Source organism: Myiozetetes cayanensis, unplaced genomic scaffold (assembly GCF_022539395.1).
Source record: "Myiozetetes cayanensis isolate MyiCay16 unplaced genomic scaffold, myiCay2020 scf31, whole genome shotgun sequence".
Classification (NCBI taxonomy): Eukaryota; Metazoa; Chordata; class Aves; order Passeriformes; family Tyrannidae; genus Myiozetetes; species Myiozetetes cayanensis.
In genome coordinates, this window is record NW_026087533.1 from 5,609,915 (window position 1) to 5,630,798 (window position 20,884).

The 20,884-nt window shown below is 51.1% G+C and overlaps 2 protein-coding genes across 14 annotated transcripts in view; one reads left to right on the forward strand and one right to left on the reverse strand.

The window, feature by feature from the left end:
* The window catches only part of ZMYM4 (zinc finger MYM-type containing 4), a 34,685-nt gene extending 20,961 nt beyond the window's left edge, over positions 1 to 13,724 (forward strand). For all 10 annotated transcript variants that reach the window (XM_050326289.1, XM_050326293.1, XM_050326290.1 and 7 more), the window contains 13 exons: positions 114 to 151; positions 744 to 888; positions 1,064 to 1,182; positions 1,525 to 1,696; positions 2,294 to 2,347; positions 2,455 to 2,634; positions 3,167 to 3,261; positions 3,381 to 3,552; positions 5,006 to 5,157; positions 5,635 to 5,746; positions 6,144 to 6,392; positions 7,198 to 7,327; positions 8,918 to 13,724. In XM_050326289.1, coding sequence (XP_050182246.1) covers positions 114 to 151; positions 744 to 888; positions 1,064 to 1,182; positions 1,525 to 1,696; positions 2,294 to 2,347; positions 2,455 to 2,634; positions 3,167 to 3,261; positions 3,381 to 3,552; positions 5,006 to 5,157; positions 5,635 to 5,746; positions 6,144 to 6,392; positions 7,198 to 7,327; positions 8,918 to 9,125 — 1,826 coding nt within the window. In that variant the 3' untranslated portion in view covers positions 9,126 to 13,724. The remainder of the gene's footprint in view (positions 1 to 113; positions 152 to 743; positions 889 to 1,063; positions 1,183 to 1,524; positions 1,697 to 2,293; positions 2,348 to 2,454; positions 2,635 to 3,166; positions 3,262 to 3,380; positions 3,553 to 5,005; positions 5,158 to 5,634; positions 5,747 to 6,143; positions 6,393 to 7,197; positions 7,328 to 8,917) is intronic.
* Positions 13,725 to 14,056: 332 nt separating this feature from the next.
* On the reverse strand, positions 14,057 to 18,432 carry LOC126645651 (interferon alpha-inducible protein 27-like protein 2A). Of its 4 annotated transcripts, none has more exons than XM_050326327.1 (5): positions 18,021 to 18,423; positions 17,685 to 17,739; positions 15,007 to 15,057; positions 14,548 to 14,709; positions 14,057 to 14,354 (listed from the first exon to the last, which is right to left on the reverse strand). In XM_050326327.1, the coding sequence occupies exons 2-5, from the start codon at positions 17,686 to 17,688 to the stop codon at positions 14,224 to 14,226; spliced, it is 348 nt and encodes a 115-aa protein (XP_050182284.1). In that variant the 5' UTR covers positions 17,689 to 17,739; positions 18,021 to 18,423; the 3' UTR covers positions 14,057 to 14,223. The 4 variants fall into 4 exon arrangements, 3 of the variants coding, with proteins under 3 accessions (XP_050182284.1, XP_050182283.1, XP_050182282.1); XM_050326326.1 differs by lacking the exons at positions 17,685 to 17,739; positions 18,021 to 18,423 and adding exons at positions 15,504 to 15,689; positions 15,894 to 16,071; XM_050326325.1 differs by lacking the exons at positions 17,685 to 17,739; positions 18,021 to 18,423 and adding an exon at positions 15,504 to 16,071.
* Between the last annotated feature and the right edge of the window lie 2,452 nt (positions 18,433 to 20,884).

The window sequence follows — 20,884 nt, forward strand, 5'->3', positions numbered from 1 at the left end:
GAATGAGTTTTAATTGGAATTCTTTTTCTTGACCTTGGCAGAATATGGATTATGGTCCTTGATGATAAGTACACAGGTTATTGTATGCTTGTGTTTTTTTTTTTTCTTCACAGGTGCAGTCCCTACTGTGACAGCAAAAATAATAGGAGATGTAAGTTTTATAAGAGATTCTTTTTCTCACTTTCACCTATAAAGTATTTGAGAGTTCTGCACTGTCATTTTGGAACTGCTTTCCCTGGTTATGATTGGGCATTAAAATTCATCCAGCCTGCAGATGCTTTTTGAAAAATGGATAGAATTTACATGGCATAAAAGTTCTGTTGTGTTCACTGACAGATTGGATGATTTAAGGCAAAGCCTGTCAGATTGTAGCTCTTGAGGTGTCTGTGGTTCTCAAGTAATTCAGTAGTTTCGCATCACTTTACTCAGTTTTTTAGGTATCTGTATCAGATTTTTAGTTACCAAAAGTATCTTAACTCCTTTTTGTATCTTTGCCATCAGTAAGATTCCAAGGTCAAAAGTTTATAGTGGGTATTTGACTACAGGAACCAAATATTCCTGCAGATTTCTTCACTGTGCTGTTAACAAAATTAGCTGGTTTTGCAGGAGTTTTTAAATGATCATTTTTATCAGCAAGTAGAGGTTTAAATTGTTCAACCTCCCACAGCAGAGAACAAACACTACTCTTATGTTATCCTTCAAACCAATACTGACTCTGCCCTGGTTTTGTGTTTTCCAAACAGGCAAGCACCCAGACAGATGCCCTGAAGCTCCCATCATCAAAACCACCCAGACTTCTAAAAAACAAAGCTTTATTGTGCAAGCCAATCACACAGACTAAGGCCACCTCCTGCAAACCTCACACACAAAACAAAGAATGCCAGACAGGTGGGTATCTGGTCTCCTACCCCTGTTGTAAAAGTCTGTATTGCAGTTGAGGCAGTAATACATGACTCATGTAACAGAGCATTATTTAATTTATTTGAAAACCTTAACTAGTTTTCAGGCTGTTGTGTGGCATTCTTCCAACATTTTTTGGTTTGTTCTGTTTTTGTTGTAACAGAAGCAGCACCTGTTCAGCCCCAGATCGTTGTGGTACCTGTTCCTGTCCCAGTGTTTGTGCCAGTGCCCCTCCACCTCTACACTCAGTACACACCAGTTCCCCTGGGGATGCCAGTACCTGTAAGTTATGCTGCAGTTCACTACAGAAGTCAGTGGTTTCCAGTCCTGCTTGGTGTCCAGCACACCCAGCACAGTGGCACTGGGTGTTGTGTCTGCTCATGCAAGTGGTGCTTGGGGTCCTTGAAGGCATTTCCCTCCCTCCTGCATAATGCTTGGTTAAACATCATCACACAAAACTGCCAGTTGGTAGGGGGAGCACAGAACAAGTTGTCCTGTCCAGAGTTATTTTTAAATTAATTTCAGTAGTCCTGAAACATATGTAAGATTAAATGAGAGGAATCTCTCTCGTGTGTTTGCTGTTTCAACTTCACCCCTGAATATGGTTTTCCACATGTTCCATAGGTACCAGTTCCCATGCCCTTCCCAACTACCCTGGATAACGCTGATAAGATCATTGAAAATATTCAGGATGGCAAGGAAAAGATTTCCATAAATCCATTTGAAGCTGATCTCCTTCAGATGGCGGAAATGATTGCAGCAGATGCGGAGAGAGAAAAAACACACTCTCATGGTGGTAGGTGGTGCCTGCAAAAGGAAAATGAAATGCGGTGAGGGGAAAGTCCTCTCACCACAGAGATTTCCCTTTCCTCCATCCTGGGTGCTGATTTGACCTGTATGGACAGTAACAGGTTACTAGAGGTAGTCATCTCCAGATCACTACATCATGTGTTAGAAGGAGGAGCCAAAATCAAGAAGACAGAGCAGCTGTTTTAAACAGCTGTATTTTCCTATCAGGATTTTTATGGGGGGTTTATGAAGGGTGGTGCAGCTCAGAGTGTGTTGGATAGTGACCAACCCATGTAGTAAAAATTGAACAAGCTGAAAAGAGATGAACAGAGTATCTTATTTGTCCAAAGGTGACTCAAACAACAAACGAGGAGGGATGGAAACCTTTGGAAAAGCAAGCATAGGTTAGTTCTGCATTTCTGTTTCCCCTGCAACAGCATGACCAAGGTAGAAAGCTGTTGGGAGAGCTCCAGTGAAGGAGAAGACACATCTTGTGTGTTAATATTATGAGCTAATACATAGTTTTTGTGGTGTCCAAAGTATTTTATATTCGTTGTATAAGCTGTCAGTCATGTGCAGATACAGTTTCCTTCTTTCTCCAAAGGATCTCAAACATCTGAGCACGAGCTCTTCCTGGACCCCAAGATATTTGAGAAAGGTCAGTCAGATTTTTTTTTTTTTTTTGTGAGTGGGTTTTGATCCTTTGTATCTCCTCTGGCACACTCCTGGTTTTATGCCTTTCCTGTGTGGTGCCTCTCGTTGCAGACCAGGGCAGCACGTACAGCGGAGATCTGGAGTCAGAGGCCGTGTCCACTCCACACAGCTGGGAGGAGGAGCTGAACCACTACGCCCTACGATCCAACGCCCTGCCAGAGCCCGACCCAGAGCTGAAGCAGTTCTCCAAAGGGGAGGTGGAGCAGGACCTGGAGGCCGATTTTCCATCAGGTCGGTGTGATGTGAAGAGAAACTCGTTGTCCCGTGGAGGCACGCGCGGTTTTCTGCTTGAGCGTTGGGCCACCAGCCTGCCTATGGGTTCTCGTGGAGTGAAACTGGGTGTTTAAAGCTGCAGTTATTGATCAGCTCTACTAATAGTTACTATTTTAAAAATATTAGTGGTATCTCCAAAGACAGCATTCTGCAGAACCCCTGACAGGAGTAGCAGGCAGCCTTGCTTGACTCCTTTAACTCATCACTTCTGTGTCCCTGGGTATAATCCATGTGAATGGGGGGTAAGATCATGTTTGCCTGAATAAATAAACCCACTGTTTCAGGGGGCTTTTTGCTTCTACTGAGAATTTACTTCCTTTTCACAGAAAGTGCATAGATTTGCTCAATCATTCAAATGTCAGCATTATTTGAATATAGAGCTGTGATTGCCAACTGTCAGGTGTTCCCTAGTATCTCAGTGACAGTGACACTTCTACCTGGGCTGCTAAATCATGTAATTAAACTCTTCATGGTGTTGATTTGACTCCAGACTCATTTGACCCTCTCAGTAAAGGACTGGGCTTGCAGTCACGGTCGCGGGCAAGGCGGAGACACAGGGACGGCTTCCCACAGCCAAAAAGAAGGGTAAGGAAGCACTTCTGGAACACAGACTCCTCCAGTTTGAAATAATAACATCACATGCACTAATCTGAGCATCCAGAGATGAGGAGCTTGCTCAGTGCTGACTGTTGGTTTGCCTGCAGGGACGGAAGAAGTCTGTAGTGGCTGCGGAGCCCCGGAATCTGGTGCAGGGCTCCTACCCCGGCTGCTCCGTGTCTGGGATGACCCTCAAGTACATGTATGGGGTAAACGCCTGGAAAAACTGGGTCCAATGGAAAAACGCGCAGGAGGAACAAGGGGACCTGAAGTTTTCAGGTAAATCTGTCTCTCAGTGGAAACAGAAGCACTTAGTTGAAAAACAGTTGTCATGATATGTTGTTCAGGTAAAAATTAGGATTAGATGTCACTGAGCTTTACAGTATCCATGAGTGGAGAATGGATTTTATGGAATACTGTCTTACATTTTTCCATGCATTTAAAAATCATGGCTATTACATTCTTAATTGATCTGTTTGCTTTAAAAACAGGCTCTGAAACATTAGAGATGTTGGTCTTTTAACATCTGATTTGCCTTCATTTGCACGTAGTGATTCTTCACTGGTAGCAGAGATGCCTCTTATGCAGCTGCAGAGCTTTTCTGATCTACTATAGAGTCATAGATTTATCAGGCCATAATTCTAAGTTGACAGCACCAACTTGGCCCCATCCTTTTCATCCGTAGCTGGCGCATCCCCAAGGTATTTGCTTGTCAGCAGAACTGTTTGCTGTAAAATAATTTCGTGCTACAACATCAAAATCTTAGCACCTTATCTCTAGGCTTCACAGCTGGAAAGAAACATTCCAAAAGTCTGTGCTGCAACCTGCCTGAAATTAACTTCGTTGTCTCACTGGGGTGACAGATAATAATGACATAAAATGTCACTTTTATTTTTCCAATGATGGATTATATTTTTTTTTTCCACAAAAACCCAGCAGTCCTGGTATTTGGCAGTGTCTGTTTCCCATTTTCCCTGGTCTCAGATCTTACATCATTGCACTGAGTTTTGTGGGCAGCTTTTCAGATTTGAGCAGAGAATTTAAGTTGGGAGTAGAACTGAGCTTTTTGGGGATGGTGAAGAAGAGAGCAAACCATAATAAATACTTGTGCAATGTAGAGAACTAAGTGTGGCAGGACTTGTATAAGAAAGATCCCAAAGGGAAAAATTCTAATTAGGATGAGATCTTTTTTCATCTCTCATTTGGAATTTTTGTTGCCATTACATGAGAGCAGCTGGGGTTTATTTCCCAGAAGAGGAGTAATCACATGAGTTACTGTGTGTTCTTCTTGTGGCTAAGGAAGTAAATATTACAGTTATTTCCAGGAAACTGTGCCCACTCCCAGAAAGATTCTCTGCTTGCTTATTCCCAAGCAGGCACTTCTGAAGTGTGGAGCAGCCAAGCCTGGTGATTTCACTGTCGATCATTTGATTGATTCCTGGTTGCTCTGCTTCCCTTTCCAAATCCCCCACGGGTCCCATTAAACTCTTCCTTCCTTCTTCCTCTAAGAAGTCAGATCTGCTGCACTCGGTGATGTCCAGAACGGTCAGGAAATGCTCAAGGGCTCTCACTGCCCTGAGTGCAGCTGGAGAGGTGAAAGCCCTTGGTCAGCCCATGCAGGGGGGTTCATGTGGGAGAGGAGATTTGGGAGCTCTGCCTACGGGAAGTAATGAGGAATGTGTGAAGGTTTCATCTGCTGAATTAATTTCTCCCATGGTTTTCCTGGCCCCAGTTCATCCTGTGAAGCTCAAGGAGGACATTCTCTCATGCACTTTTGCTGAGCTGAGTTTTGGCTTGTGCCAGTTTATTCAAGAGGTGCGGAGACCAAACGGAGAAAAATATGATCCTGACAGCATCCTGTACTTGTGCCTTGGAATTCAGCAGGTAAGTCCAGGGATTGGGGGGATGCTGGCAACAGACAGAACTTACTCTGGTTATTTATGCTTTACATCCATAGTCCCACAGAGCAGCTTGGGTTTTGTAGAGGAGGCAAGAACATTTCCTTTTTGTGCTTTATTCTCTGTGTTAATTCCATATTTTACTGACTTGTCTTGACTTTTTTATGCTTAGAGTGACCAAGTTCTTCTGTCCTTGTAGGAATGTGATGGGTTGGGCTCAGTGTTTCTACCTAGGCACAAACCTTTGGGTTTGGCACCTTTTTGGTCCTATTTAATATATAGGAAAGATTTGCTTTAGGATGGGATGTTTTAGACCTAAAATAATTGCATGATGCTCTTCTAATATATAAGTTTACATGAAAGAGGTTACCCAGGAAAGATTCTCAGTGGCAAGACCTGAAGTGTCCTCTCTGCAGTGTTATTTAATCACAAACTGTGTGTCTCCCTGTTTTTTCTCTCCTAGTACCTATTTGAGAATGGTAGAATAGACAACATTTTTACTGAGCCCTATTCCAGGTTCATGATTGAACTCACAAAACTGTTGAAAATCTGGGAACCTACGATCCTTCCAAATGGTAGGACGCTTCTTTTGTTTGGTTTAGCTGCATGATAAACCTCCATCATAAATCAATGTTTTCTCATGCTGAATGTCATAGGAATTACACATTTTTGCAGTTGGCTGATTGTGGTTTAATATGGTGAAATTAGAACTTAGTGAGGATCTGCTGGTGTCTGCAGTGTTCCTTTACATCCTTCTCTTCAGGTGTTGGAAGATCATGCTGTTCCACAGCTTGGCTGGTTCTCCATGTCCCTCCTGTGTTCTGCATGCAGAATTCTGATTTTATTGGATTACAATTGCTTATAATAGGTGTGAATTTGGTCTGATACGGGGTTCATCAATATAGGTTGGCTGAAAGAGGACTTAGATGCATAAATAACTATTCTCTTTCTTTCTTTGCCCGTTCTTTCTAGGTTACATGTTCTCAAGAATCGAGGAGGAACACCTGTGGGAGTGTAAGCAGCTGGGTGCATATTCCCCCATCGTTCTATTGAACACCCTTCTGTTCTTCAACACCAAATACTTCCAACTAAAGAATGTCAGTGAGCACCTGAAACTGTCCTTTGCCCACGTTATGAGGCGCACCCGAACTCTCAAGTATAATACTAAGATGACATATTTACGTTTTTTCCCACCCTTTCAAAAACAAGAGGTAGAATCAGGTGAGTGCTCTCTGATCATCGGGGTTTGGGCAATCAGGTTTGTGTTGTCTGGATCACAGAATTCATTGCATTGTCTGCTTCTCTGTTAAAAAGGACTGGGGAGAAAAATTGTGGTATTCAGTAAGCAGAGCTATCACATGCTGTTCTCCTGGACATTTCTAGTATTTTTCACTGGTTTAATAATATTTTATAACATCCTCGACTTGCATAAAGTTTTATTAACTCCTGCATGAGTTAAAGGCCTTTTCTGAAGTCCTTTTCTCAGCACTTCATATTCTCGAGGTTTCAAGGTCCAGACCCTCAGTGTGTCTTTTTAACTCCCAGATTTATCCTGGGTCTGTGTGGGGAACAAACCTGGCAGCCCCAATAGAGGACAGCATTTAGGGGCTTGCACACGAGCAGGGACTCTTCTCTTGACCTCAAAGACAGTTTTTTGTTCTCAGTTAATTTTGGTGTTTGGGAAAAGGAAGTCTTTGATCCCATGGGCTTCTTCAGTTCATAGTTCCAATGTGTTACATGAATTCTGCTTTAGTAAGAAAAGCTCTGTCCTCCACGTTTTCCTGCCAGATACTAGTTGTTGTGGATTTTCTGGATGAGGAATGAGCTGGGAGGGGACAGCCTGTAGCACTTTGCCCTCCCAGCAGATCCCCCCAGGTGATCTGGGGTTGGGTGGTCACAGATAAGCAGTCCCAGTGTGTTTGGGTGCTGCAGAGTCACCCCTGGGTGCTGGGCTCAGAGACCTGGGCTGCTTCCTGAGGGTGCTGCTTTTCACTGACCTTCTGTGATGCCATTTTTGTGTATCCAGATAAATTATCCGTAGGCAAAAGGAAACGCAGTGAAGATGAGGAGGTTCCAACAGCAGTGGAAATGGCTGAGAACACAGAAAATCCCCTGCGATGTCCAGTCCGACTTTATGAATTTTACTTATCAAAATGGTGAGTGCCAGACCTTGGTTTTTGCTCTGTGTGTAGATTAGAACAGGCATTTGGGCAAGGAGCCCACCCAGACCTCCTGTGCCTGTGCTGTGGCTCCTCTCTCCAGTTCCTGATCCCTCAGTGTGAGCAGAACCATCCTGACAGGAGTTCCAGCAGCAGCACTGCTGTGAGCCCCAAATAGGTATTTTTTGTTACTGGTGTTGAGTCAAGAGAAGACTTACAGGGAGAGATGTAGCCTTTAAACAAATAAATTTTGGTGTAAATGTGAACTGGGGGCATTGCTACAGTGCCCATGGCATTCTTCCCCTTAATTCCCATTCTCCTTCTTTTGAGGAGATTGTAACTAATACCCCAACATCATCATTCCTGTGAAGGAGGGAGAAAGAAATGTGAATTAAGTAAAACTCTTGATAACTTTTGCCTGTTGAGATGTAAGATTAACTTGTATTTAGGAGTTAGAAAGGAGACTACAGCAAGGACATAGATATAAATCATTTTTCTCCTCTGTTTCTGTATGAACTTCAGTTAGATCCTTGAGCAGGTGGAATATGATGTTCTTCTCTCTTCAGAGAAAATACACGTGCAAAATGAAACAGCATCTCATTAGTGTCAGCTGAAACTCAGATAAATCACCCTCAGAAATGCACTTACTACACATAGTCCCATTCCTGAGGCAAAGGCAGGCCTGCAGCTCTCCAGACTCTTTCTCCCTCTTCTTACCTTCCTTGTCTTCACTAGAAGACTTCCTTGTCATCATTAGAAGCTTTTGGTTGTCCTTGGGCTGGGAAAGCATTTTCATGCCCCTCATCGTATGTCACAGCTGAGCCTCTGCAGTGGTGCAAGCAGCAGTAAAAGTTCCCTGTGCTGTTCTGAATATCCCAAAGCCAGGCAGGAGGGTTCCTGGCTCTGGAGGACTTCAGAACCCCACCAGAGCCTGGGAGCTGCCTCAGAGTTAGTCAGTCTTTCAAGCAGCTGGGCTTATTCTGCACCGTGACCAGGCAAGCTGGGATTTAGTTTTGCTTGCTCTTTGAACAGCATCTTAGAATGATTTAGTTTGGAAAAGCTCCCTGAGGTCATCGAGTCCCGCCATTCCCCCAGCACTGCCAAGCACACCTCTAACCCATGTCCCCATGAATCCCTCCAGGGATGGGGACTCCACCATTGCCCTGGACAGCCTTTGCACGAAGAAATTGTTCCTAATATCCAGACTAAACCTTGAGGCCGTTTCCACTTGTCCACGCTGCGCAGCAATTCTGGAATCCTAGAACCGTTTTCATTCAGAGATTGGATGTCAAATGCATCCACCAATCATCCCATTAATTGGATTGCACTCTGATTGAAGAACCACTGCTGTAAAGAAGTCACTCTGATTTTCTTTGTCTCTTTATGACCAGCTAATGCTGAGAGACTGGCAAACAGCTTAACTGTTCCCTAAGCAGAATGAGGGAGACCATCTAAGAAAAAGATACGGATCACACTGTTTAAATTGTAATTTTGTCCCAATGTAGCTTTGATTTCCTTGCTGATTCTCTTTACATTTTTCATGATGCAGCCCAGTGTTGCTAAAGCTTCCTTTCTTTGCGTTGGCAGCTCTGAGAGCGTGAAGCAGAGGAGTGACGTGTTCTACCTGCAGCCCGAGCGCTCCTGCGTCCCCAACAGCCCCATGTGGTATTCCACATTGCCCATAGACCCAGGAACCTTGGACATCATGTTAACACGGATTCTTATGGTGAGGGAGGTACACGAAGAACTTGCCAAAGTCAAATCAGAGGACTCTGACATTGAGTTATCAGACTAACTGAAGCGGGGTATTTTCCTTTGAATACGCATCAGAAGCACCAAAATGTGAATACGTCCAGCCTTTGGAAAATGTGTATCAAATAGGCCAAGAAAATGTCACCTACGGGCAGATTTTGTACCACAGTGGATGTACAAACTGGAACTGGAAGGAAGCAAGCTGTGTAAGCTGCAAAACCCAACGTCCTGTGGCACCGAGCGGTCCTCGGAACAAATCCAAGTGGAACTCACCTATTGGAGCGGTGCATAAATCCTTTATCTGTTTAGGATTTTTTTAAAAGTCGTGAGATGTTTTTAAGGCAAATGGTTGTGTAAAATCTCCCCTCACGCTGTTGGGCACGGAGAGCGTGGCTCAGGTGACTCCCCAGCCTGCTGGCTGGCAGTCCTTGCTGCCAAAGAACACAAGGATCTTCCCAAGGATCCGAGAGAAAGGGGTGAGGTTTAGACAAGCAGACACCTTCCGTTATAAATACACCTACACACACAATTTTACGATTTTTTTTTTGGAATCTGGGATCAAGTGTTAGGAAGGCAGGAGCCACTGGCCATCCCCATGGACAGCTCTGGCTGCTGGGGGAGGGCACACGAGGCTCTCACTCTGCTCTCTGTGCTGGAGGTCAGGCGGTGGGGGGATGTACAGCAGGTGGTCCTGGGCTCTGTGCAGTCCCTTCCCCAGCCCTGCAGTCTGTCCACAGAGTCCAGCCAGTACTGTGGTGCACAGAAAGGTTTTTACCCTTAAGGCAGCTTTCCTTTCTCCTCTTTCCCTCCCCCTGCTGTTCGGGTTGTTTTGTGAGGCGAATCTGGAGAGGGCTTTGTCGTTTCAAACAGAAATACACACACATTCTTTCTCTTTCCACCTTTGCAACATGGGCAGTGTTGTACAAAGGATGCAGTATTACTTCTGACACCAGAACTGTGGTAGACAATAACCATGTGTGTTTTTTTTTTCCCACCCCACCCAAAGAGATTTAGTCATAGTGTTGGAAACTGAAAGAGATTACTTTAAGGCTTGGCTGTTAACTGAGTCTTTTGGAAGAGAAAAGCTCCCACGTGGTGTTTAAAGGACAGGACATTATCAGATACTCTCTGTAGCTCTGTTATCTCAAGCTCTAGATGTGTGTTTCTGATGAGCAGTGGTCACAAATTCATTGGAAACCCAAACTATTTTTAAAGAAGAGAATTGTATGGTTTTTACCTAGCTCTGGTCAGTTATCCATCTTCTGTAACAGGGGTCTGATATTTGAGCTTGTCACTAAAATTTCAAGAGAAAAAAATCAACAGCCTTGAAATATATTTCCATTTTGTTTTGGTTGGTTGGGTTTTTTTGTTTTTTAATTATTTTTTTAGCAGTTACAAAAGTAATTTAACAAAAATAAAATCAGAAAGTAGTCTGTTGACGTTGTGTACTCGGTAGTCCTGTCCCCTGCCTGTAACAGATTTCACTGATGTATTTTTTAATACAGAAAATTATGTGAAAAGTAAAACCTGCCCCTGATTCTGTCTGATCAAAGCCCACCCGTGTCTGTCATTTCTGAGCAAAGATTCTGCTTTCTCCGTGGCCTGGCCTGCCCAGGGGAGATGTTTCGGCCGTGCCCCGGCACTCAGGGATGCTCCTGTGGGCTCAGTCCTTGTCCATGAGCACTGACCTTGTAGTTACAGTGAACAGTGAAATAGCAGGCACAGAGCTTTGGATTGGGATGGTGGATGGAGCATCCCAGGGACAGCAAAGTCATTCTGTAGGGCGTTAAAGGTCCGAGGGTGTCCCTAGGAGAGGGGGAACCTCCAGGAATTCCTCTTTCCTGGGCATCCCCTCCACGGGTGCAGCTGCTGGGGGCTGCAGCAAACTGCCCCTGGCTGCTCCCTGCTTCCCTGCCCCCCTGGAATGAGCAGGGGAGCGCTGAGGACACAGGCTGTGGGGAGGGCAGGCTTTCCTTGGGTGGTCTGAAAAACAGTCCCACAGCTGAGCATTCCCTTAACAGGCATTAACAGAAATATTCCCACAGAATAACGTAGGACATTTGTACCTCACCAGTAAAAACACTCTTTTCTTCCTCTGAAGACCCTCACTGTTTCTTGCCTGGGAACACTTTCAGTTAGGTTTTTTTCCAGGTACTGTGAATGAAAACTGTTTGCCTTTCAGATTCTCTCAGCAGGGAAACGAAACCGAAGTTGTTTAACATTGTGTAAACTCCTTTTACCTGGTGGCCCTGAGATAAGGAACGTTTCAGTGCAGTTCTGTGGTAATAATTAACACAAGTACTTTCACTTTCACTGCTGCTTGGAGGCCCTTTGGCACTGGTCAACCTTGTTCAGGGTCTGCCTGGGCATTTTTTGCCTCCTGAGGGATTTTTTGTCAGCCCAGCTCGAATTCACACTGGTTCACAAGAAGGGTGATTACCTTGAAGGATTAAAATATGTTTGTAGATCATACAGGCTCAAAGTTCTGATCACAAACTTATTTTAATCAACATTTCTGACTCAGTCGCTGCGTGCCCAACACAGTCCATTGAATTTCTTTAAGGAGAAAAATGCTGTAGTCTCGGTGTGGACAGAGAAGAAGCAAAGATGGGTGTGAGAAGGAAATAACCAAGAACTGGCCCTCAATGTACCAGCAGGTCCCAATGTGGGAGGTGCTCTGACAAACCTGCAGCTCCAGCCTGGCCTTGGTCCCCTAAAGCAGAAAACTGAGGGTGCACTGAGAGCCACAGAACGAGGTGCAAAAGGAAGTTAAATTGTCTTAGGAATTGTTCTGCCAACTGCTGCTCTAAAAGATGCCCTTGGATTTCTCTGGAATAGTCTCCAGCTCCTGAGAGACTTTAAAACATAGCAAAGTCCCCCCTGCCACGTGTGCCGGGTGTGCTCTGCAGCAGGAGCTCCAGCGGGGCCTCTTCCCTGCCAGGTCACAGAGGTGACCCTGGCTCTGCAATAAAACCTTTGGTTTTTTGATAGCAGGAACTCTCCTCAGTCCCCTGAGCAGTAGTTTCACTGTTGCCTTAACAAGCACACCTGAACAAATGCTCGTGTATCAGATGATCCTGGAGCTCGTAACCGCTGGGCGGGGTTGGAGATTGGCTCCCCTGGCACAAACAGGTTCCTCCCCAATTTTCCTTCAATGTATCATCCATTTTAAACATTTCAGAGGCAATATTAAGAGTTTCTGTCTTTGTAACAAAGAGCTGCTCCCTGGCAGAACGAGCCCTGAGCATCATCAGCCTTGTAAGGATTGAATGGTTTGGCGCATGATTGTGTCTGTTACCAAGTTCACTCCAGTCATTTTCTTTAGGTGGATTTTTTAAACTAAGGAAGAAGTTCTTGAGTCTGACCACTGGCACAAGCAGTCCCCCTAACTTCATGCCATGGCACCTGGCTGAGCTGTGAGAACTTGCCCTTTTATCTTCAGTTTTCCCACACACACACTCCCAAGACACTTTCCAGAATGTTTCTATTGTGCTGTGCTTTCTGAGGGAACAATTTTGGACATCCCAGGAAGAGCAAGTGTGGCAGAGCAGCCATTGCAGGGTGCTGGGAAGGTGCTTTGAGCAGGCAGGTAATTGATGGTACGTGGCAAAAAACTAATATAAATGTTGAAGTGTCTGAGATTCATAGTTTTATATTCAAAACATCTCGCCCTGGGGGTCCTTGATGCTCAGCCACTGGCACCGGTACTGGCTCTGCTCCAGGGCATGTTGCACAGTTGTAGAAGGGTTTTTAAAGTCATAAAGGCTCAAAGGAACCCCAGCAGCTTGGATTCTCCTAACCACAGAACTCAAATGTCCCTTGGACATCACATTCCCTAAGCTGATGGATTTTCAGCAGAGGTTCGGCTTTTATTAAAGAAACAAAACCTGAGATACCTGACTGTCACCTGCCAGGAGGGAAAAGGGAATTTAGGGCAATGAAACAGTGAAGTTAGACAGCATCACACCCCAAATCTCAAAATGCATCCCAAGGGCACGATTTTAGTCCTGGCAGATCCATGTGGATGTGAGTGGCACGAGTCACCCTGGCTTGGTTAACTCTTGGTTCTTAGTCAATGAGGGGGCTTGGGCCTGCGAGTCCTGGACTTTTTATCCTCTCTCCTACATATTTGCAACACAAAAAGCCAGAACCAGTTGAAAAGGTCTTTTTGACCTGCTGGGAGCCAGGCAGCTGCTTTGGAGAGAAGGGTGAGGGTGATGGCCCCTGACCTTCCTCCCCGGTTAAGCCACCCAGCCCAGGCTCCAGCATCCACTTCCCTGTGGGATTCACTGCTGTTGGATCAATGATGCCTCACGTCTCGTCCCTTCCAATCTGTACCTGGGTTGTACCCTCTGTGAATTGGCCAGGCTTTCCTACCTCGTTTTGGGCATTATGAGGCAGAATTCCATAGGATGCTTTGCAGCCCCGTGATGAAAGGTGCTATATAACTGCAAAGTGTTACTTCAAAAGATGTAACTAGGTCACCAGTGCATCACAACCTATATTAAAAAGACTTTTTCTTATATGAGAATTCATAGAGTTCAATGTATGGTAATAATAAGTGAATTACTGAGACCCCAAAATAGTTTTTGTTTCAGTTGTATCTGTACTCTGGAAAAGTGATTAAAAACCTTTAACCTCACTAGAAGAGTGCATCCTCCTTTTCTGTATGATGTTGGAATCTAAGTTTAAAAGCAGGATCTCACAGGTTTCAGGTGGGGAGTTGGTTTTAATCCAGTGTTCCAACTGCAGCTGCAGACCCGCACAGGACACTTGGCCATTCCCACCCGGCATTCCAGCAGCTCACGCTCAGTCCTGCTCCTCGGGAGGGGCTGTGAGCACAAACCTCCCCCAGCCCCAGGGCAGGGGAACTGCTGCTACAGGTCAGTCCTGGGGACAAAACGTCACCTGTGCTCTGTCACCCTCAAATGGCACCATCACCCAAGAGCCCCAGTAACACAGAAACACCATCTCTGCTGCAGGAAAAGCACCTTTATTACCTTCAGGGCACTCATTGCTCAGGGGAATCCAAAGCTTTTGAGAGGGTGGGGTCTGTGGGGGCTTCCCAGCACCTGCCACGCTGCCTGGCAACACCTCAGGATCATCATCAGTTGCTGCCTCCTTGGGTTTGTCCCCTGGAGTTACCTTTTCTTGAGTTTGTCATCTGGAGTCTTCTTGCCCTTGCAGGGCAGCGAGGCACCAGCTGCTGCCCCAAGTGACCCCAGGCCAGTCGTCAGCCCAATTTTGGCAGCAAGAGAGAAACCCGCAGCTCCTGCCAAGACAGATGGACCGGTGATGTCCCAGCAGCATCGAGGCTGCCTGCTGAGGGACCGGGCACTGGGAGCCGTTCCAACCCATGGCGGCTCAGAGGGCCGGTTTGGCCCCACAGCAAGCCCAGGGTATAAGCCCGTGTTCCTGAGGGCACGACCCCAGTGCAGCCCAGCTGCCCTGCCCTCCCCACTCACCGATGGACTGCAGCACGGCCACGGTGCTGCCGGCTGCCACTCCGCCGCCGTTGGCGATGGCAGCTGCCGACATCATCTTGGCAGCGATGGATCCAGCGGCGATGCCGCCTGCGGTGAACCCCAGCCCAGCTATGCACGCCGGGATGGCAATCAGTGCCACTCCTGCCGGGAGGACAGCGTGGTGTGAGGGTGCTCTCTGTGACCCACACCTCCCCCTGCCACCAGCACGGCCCCCTCAAAGGACCGAGGGGTCAGGGCGGGGAGCGAGGGCTGTGGGTGCAGGGACACCCCACCCCTGGGAGGAGAGGAACAGTGTGCAGGGCTGCAGCAGTGATTGCAGCCCAGTGCTGCCCCCTCCTCCACAGCAGCACCCCAGTTCTCCCCAGCACTCACAGCCCCAGGTGGGGCTGGGACTGGGTAGGGAACCCCAGCACTGCTCATCCAGTGCCAGACCCTCACCTGCTCCAACTGCAGCTCCAATGGCAGCTCTTTTGGCTCTCGTTTTCCATGCTAAGAAGGAAAATGTCAGGAGGGCAGTAAAGCTCATCCCAGGCAGAGCCCAGTGCCCTGTGCCAGGCAGGGCAGGGGACCAGGAGCAGCGGCTCCCCAAGACCCCCTGTATTCACCTGACCCTGGTCCCTGCACATCCCACCATCCACTGCCACCCTGCCCTGCCTTGCCCTGCCCTGCCCTGCCTGATGCACCCCACAGACCCAGAACACACAGCCCCTGTCAGCCCAGTGTGTCCCCTGTCACCAGCACAAGGGGAATCAAACACAGTTTAGAACAAACTCAGCCACCACCTCACCAGCCCCTCACTGTGCTCCAGCACATCCCCAGGTCTCAAGAGGGCAGCTGAGTCACTGGGCATCTGGGGGGGCTTCCCAGCACCTGCCAGGCTGCCTGGGAGAGACTTTGGGATCAGGCACCTGCCTGGATTTATTTGGGTTTGTTACCTGGACTATTGTTATCTTCAGCTTTGCCACCTGGACTGTTGTTATTCCCAGGTTTTCCACCTGGACTAATCTTCTCGGGTTCTCCATCTGTACTTGGCTCCTCCTCACATTCCTCATCTGGAATCGTCTCCTCCTTGGGTTCCTTATCCAGAATTGGCTTCCTCTTGGACATGTTGTCACCGTTTGCTGCACCAAGTGTCACCAGGGTAGATGTCAGGCCGATTTTGGCAGTAAGAGAGAAACTTGCAGTTCCAGCCCAGTGCTGCCCCTCCCTCACACCAACATTCCAGATCTCCCCGGCCCTGGCACTGTCAGTCCCCAGCCCGGCCGGGTCCCCCATGACCAGACGGTGCTGGGTGTGGGCAGTGAATCCCCTCGCCAGCCCTTCACCTGCTCTGGCTGCAGCTCCAGCGGCGGCTCCGTTGCTTCTGTTCCTCACGGCTCAGGGGGAAAAGGCAGGAGGGAGAAGGTGAACACGAAAAGGAAGAGGACAGGGGAGGTGGAAGAGGGTGGGGAGCAGCCCTGCCCTGCCCGCCGCACCCCGCGGGATCGCGTCGGGACCGCTGCCCGCCCCGGGCGTGTCCCGTCCCACCCCTATCCGGCACATCCCGGGGAGGGGCGGAGGACTGCGCTGGAGAGTCTTAATTTGAGGGGTCAGATACAGCGAGGCGAGCACGGAGGAGAGGTGGGGTCCCAGTGGTGGGTCCCAGCCAGGGTGCTGCTGGGGCGCAGCAAGGGTGTTTGGGAAGACAAACACCAGCACTCCAAACACCCCCTACCACCTCCTTCTACCCCCACCTTTATTTCCTGAGCTTGATGTCATATGGCCTGGAACAGCCCTTTGTTCACTCGTGGTCACTTGATCCAGCTGTGTCTCCTCCCAGTTTCCCATCTCCCTCAAAATCCTCCCCAGCAAGGCAGTATGAGGAGCATAAGAGAGCTGCCCAGCAGCAACAAAACATCTCCGTGTCATCAACCCTGTGTTTAGCACAAACGCCAAACACAGACCCAGACTGGCCACGGGAAAAAAATAACTCTACCCCAGCCCAAACCTGCACAGCGGCCAACAGGGCAGCCCCCACAGTTGTGAGGAATCCTGTTGCCCATGAGGAAAAGGGCTCAGCCTCAGCCCCCAAGCACGGAGGCCCACACTGCCCCCATTGCCTGGGAGAGCACCCCAAGGAGGAGTAGACCCCAGAGCTCACCTCCCAGCTGCTGTTGGGCACCCCCACACCCAGGCCAAGGCAGGCAGTGGGGCCACACTGGGCACCCCTGAGTGGGTGAGACTCTGAGGGTCCCGGTGCCCATGGCCACCCCAGGCCCTGGGCACACTGCTGGCACTGCCCAGGGAGACCACAGGACTGAGGTGACCCCGTGGGCACAAAGCAACCATGGCACAGCCACCAGGCTCCCTGCAGACACCCATCCGTGGGCCTGGGCCACACAAATCCATCCAGCAGGGAACCCCAGCACTGCTCATCCAGTGCCAGACCCTCACCTGCTCCAACTGCAGCTCCAACAGCTTTGGCAGCGGCTCCTTCCCATGCTAAGAAGGAAAATGGCAGGAGGGCAGTAAAGCTCATCCCAGGCAGAGCCCAGTGCCCTGTGCCAGGCAGGGCAGGGGACCAGGAGCAGCAGCTCCCCAAGACCCCCTGTATTCACCTGACCCTGGTCCCTGCACATCCCACCATCCACTGCCACCCTGCCCTGCCTTGCCCTGCCCTGCCTTGCCCTGCCCTGCCCTGCCTGATGCACCCCCCAGACCCAGAACACACAGCCCCTGTCAGCCCAGTGTGCCCCCTGTCACCAGCACAAGGGCAATCAAACAGAGTTTAGAACAAACTCAGCCACCACCTCGCCAGCCCCTCGCTGTGCTCCAGCACATCCCCAGGTCTCAAGAGAGCAGCTGAGTCACTGGGCATCTGGGGGGGCTTCCCAGCACCTGCCAGGCTGCCTGGGAGAGACCTTGGGATCAGGCACCTGCCTGGATTTATTTGGGTTTGTTACCTGGACTATTGTTATCAGCTTTCCCCTGGCCCCACAGACCCCTGGGAACCGATCACTGATGGCACCGACCCCGCTGTCCCCCCACCCGGGAGGGGAGAAGGGACACACTCATGGTCCCCGTGTCCCCCACGCTGTCCCTCGTTTGCCCCCGACCCCACGAGCCACCCAACTCACCCATGGTGGGCTGGCCTGGAGCGAGAGCTGTGCCTGGTGCGCTCTGAGCAGGGTCCTTTGGGGAGCAAGAGCAGGAGTTTCTTGGTGGGCCTCGATCGGGGCCGGCGGGGCTTTGCTGTCCTGCATGAATGACCCCAGACACCCCCTTCCCACCCAGGAGCCCCCAACCACCCCACAAAAGCAGAGACCCCCAGACCCAGCATTTCTTCCCAGCCCAAGCATCTCTGGCTGCTCTGCCAGTCCAGCGAGTTGAGCAGCCCCTCTTTTTCGAACCCCCCACCCCCCCCATAAGGAGTGCTGTCCCCAAACACCCACCGACAGACCCCGACCACCCACCTGTCCAGCGTCTGCTGTGCCCTGAGGGGTAGAGTGCTGTTGGAAAGGTCCCACCAGGGGCTGTCGGTACAGCCGATTTACGGGGAAACCGCTCCCTGCCTGCCCTTTGCTCTCCGTATCGGTGTTAACTCTTGATGTTGCTGGCTGTGCTGGAGCGGGGCTGGGGCTCCCCTGTCCCAGGGGATTGGATCCTGGGGCTTCCCCCGGGGGGAACCCTCTCCCCTCTATCCCCTCTCGGTGACGGGCCGTGCGGGGGCTGCGGCGGGGAGGCCGGGCCGGGGGTCTCCTCACCCCCGCGCCTTGGCACCTGCGGCTTCACGGGGCGCTTCCCGAGCAGGTGAAGCTGCGTGGTTTTGATGAGGACCCCGGGCAGTCTGAGCAGCGCTGGGACTTCCATCAGCTGGCAACGGAGCTGCAGCCCCTCCGCCTGCCTCCGCTCCACCGGGGTTCTACACAGCCTCAAAAAGCAGCCAAAGCCCCATTTTGCAACCCCCCTCCTCTCTCCCGCTCCCTGCACCCACTCCTGACCCCGAGCCCCCTCAGGGCAGGGCAGCGCAGCCCCCGGGCCGGGGCAGTGAAGGGCAGCGGGTGCCGTGGCTCATGCGCCGCTGCAGCTGGTTGAAGGGGACCAAATCCAGTTGCAAGTTGATCTGGTTCCTTTTTACCAGCCCCAGGGACGCACCGTCTCTCCAGAGGCGCCGCCGGGAGGGTGCTGGTGATGGGGGGGTCCAGGTGCGGGGGTCCCAGCCCAAAAATACATACTTCTTAACATTCCATAACGCCGGCCGACTCCATATGGGCATATGAAGAAGTATGTAGGGTTGGGAGGGAGAGGAGGGCACTGTGGGGCTGGGGCTGCCCACTGCTCCCAGCCGTGCCCACCAGCTCCACTGAGCTCCTGGAAGGAGCAGGAAGGATTCTGGAAGCAGCTCCTGCCCGCTCCCAGACCCGGCCTCGGTCCCTGCCCGGTGCAGCCCAGGTAGAGGCAGGGCCCCTCCAGCCCTGCTGTGCCCTCAGCCACCCTCAGGCCTGGGGCACAGAGATCCACGCTCAGAGAGCGAGGCAGTGCCACGGTCAGCGTGTGTGCCTCGGACCCAGAGCCCCTTGCTGGCCAGAGGATGCTCGGGATGCTGCTCTGGGGGGCAGCTGCCCTTTGAGGGTGGTGAGATGCTCCAGGATGATGCAGAGTTTGTGGCAGTGGGAGCACCAGGGGAGCTGCACCCCCGAGGAGATGTGGGCACAGCCAAGGGCCAGCATACGTGACAAAGCTGGGCACCTGTGCCTGGAGCTAATTCCACTGCAGGGGTCCCCCATCAGCCCTGGCTCTTGGCTTCACAGGGATCCCCCCTGCTGCTGCTGCTGCTGCTGCTGAGCTGGGTCAGGAGCCACCAGCTCACCTTCCCCATCGCCCCACACCACCCCAGCACCCCCAGGGCCTCCTGCACCCCACATCCCCCTGTCCATGTGCCAAAGCAGTGGCTGCAGCTCAGTGCAGCTGGGGCCAGTGTCGGGGGAGACCCATCTCCCACAAACCCACCCCCTGCCCACCTCGTTTGCAGGCCCAGGAGAGGAGCTGGGGGTCCGGGCCCTCCCCACCCCTCAACTCTAGGCCGGGGAGGCTGGAGATGCCTTTGCCCACAGAAGTGGGGGGTCCAGCTGAGAGGTCAGGGGCTTGAGACCATAATGGGGCTGCAGGGGGGCTCCCTGGCCCCAGCACAGCGTGGCCAGGGCAGGGCGACAGAGGGACAAGTGTCACCATCACCCAGACGCACCTTGACCCCAGTGACCTTCCTTCTGATAAATTTGCAGCTGGAGAAGGGCACGGGCAGGTACAGGGAGTGTCCTGGTGTTCCCAGGGCTGCCCCCTCCCAGGACAGGGGAGTAAGAGGTGCATGAGGGGCCCAGCCCCGAGCAGGAGGGCTGTGGGGCTGGCCGAGCGCGGTGCGGCCGTGACTCAGCGCCGGGAGCTGTGGCCACACGCGCCGCAGCTCCTGCAAGGAGCCGGTGGGTGCCAAGTTCAGCCTCGCCTCACCAGCCCCACTCGCAGCACCCACAGGCAGCAGAGATGCTGCTCAGTCACCCTCTGAGCCACCAGCTATTGCCACAGGGCACAGGGTGGCTGCCAGCACAGCCCTTGGTCCCCCCAGGATGCTCTGCCAGCACCCCAGGACCTTCTGCATGGCCGATCCCCGGGGATCCGGCCCTGGGGATCCCAGACACTGCTCCCAAGACTCAAGATGAGTCCCCAGCCCAGCAGCCAGTGGTGGAGCTGAGGGTGTCTTGCTAGACCAGCATCTCTGTCCCCCCACAAAAGCAAACTGAGTGGGTGTCCTGAGGCCAGAAGCTGCAGAGATGCACTCCCTTAACCCTTGGAGCTCCGCTGGCCCTGCAGTGCAGTGGGATGCTGCCATGAGGTTTTCCTGGGGTGGTACCAGGTTCCAGGGACTGGCTGGGCTGTTGGGGTGCACTGGGAGGCAAAATCCAGTGGCTTCACCCAGCCCAAATTCCAAGAGCCAGGGCACAGGGTCAGGGCTCCCACATCCCAGCCCAGTTCAGCTCCAGTCACCTCGGCTGACCTTGGCAGCCTCCCAGCACTTGGTACCAGAGGTACCCCAGCCTGGGGGGCCCACACAGCCCCATCCCATGCCACGGTTCCCGCAGCCCTCGGCCGGGTTCCCCCAGTGACCTTGGAGGGCTGCACCCAGCTCTGCTGGTGCTCTCTGCATCCAGAGCTCCCCATCTCCCCCAGCCCCACCACCCCTCCTTGCCCCTGCCCTGTCCCACAGCCCGGCTCTTCTCCACTGCCCTCTCTGTGGCCAGACATTCCCAGTCATCACCACCAGTCCCTCTGCAGCCCTGAGGGT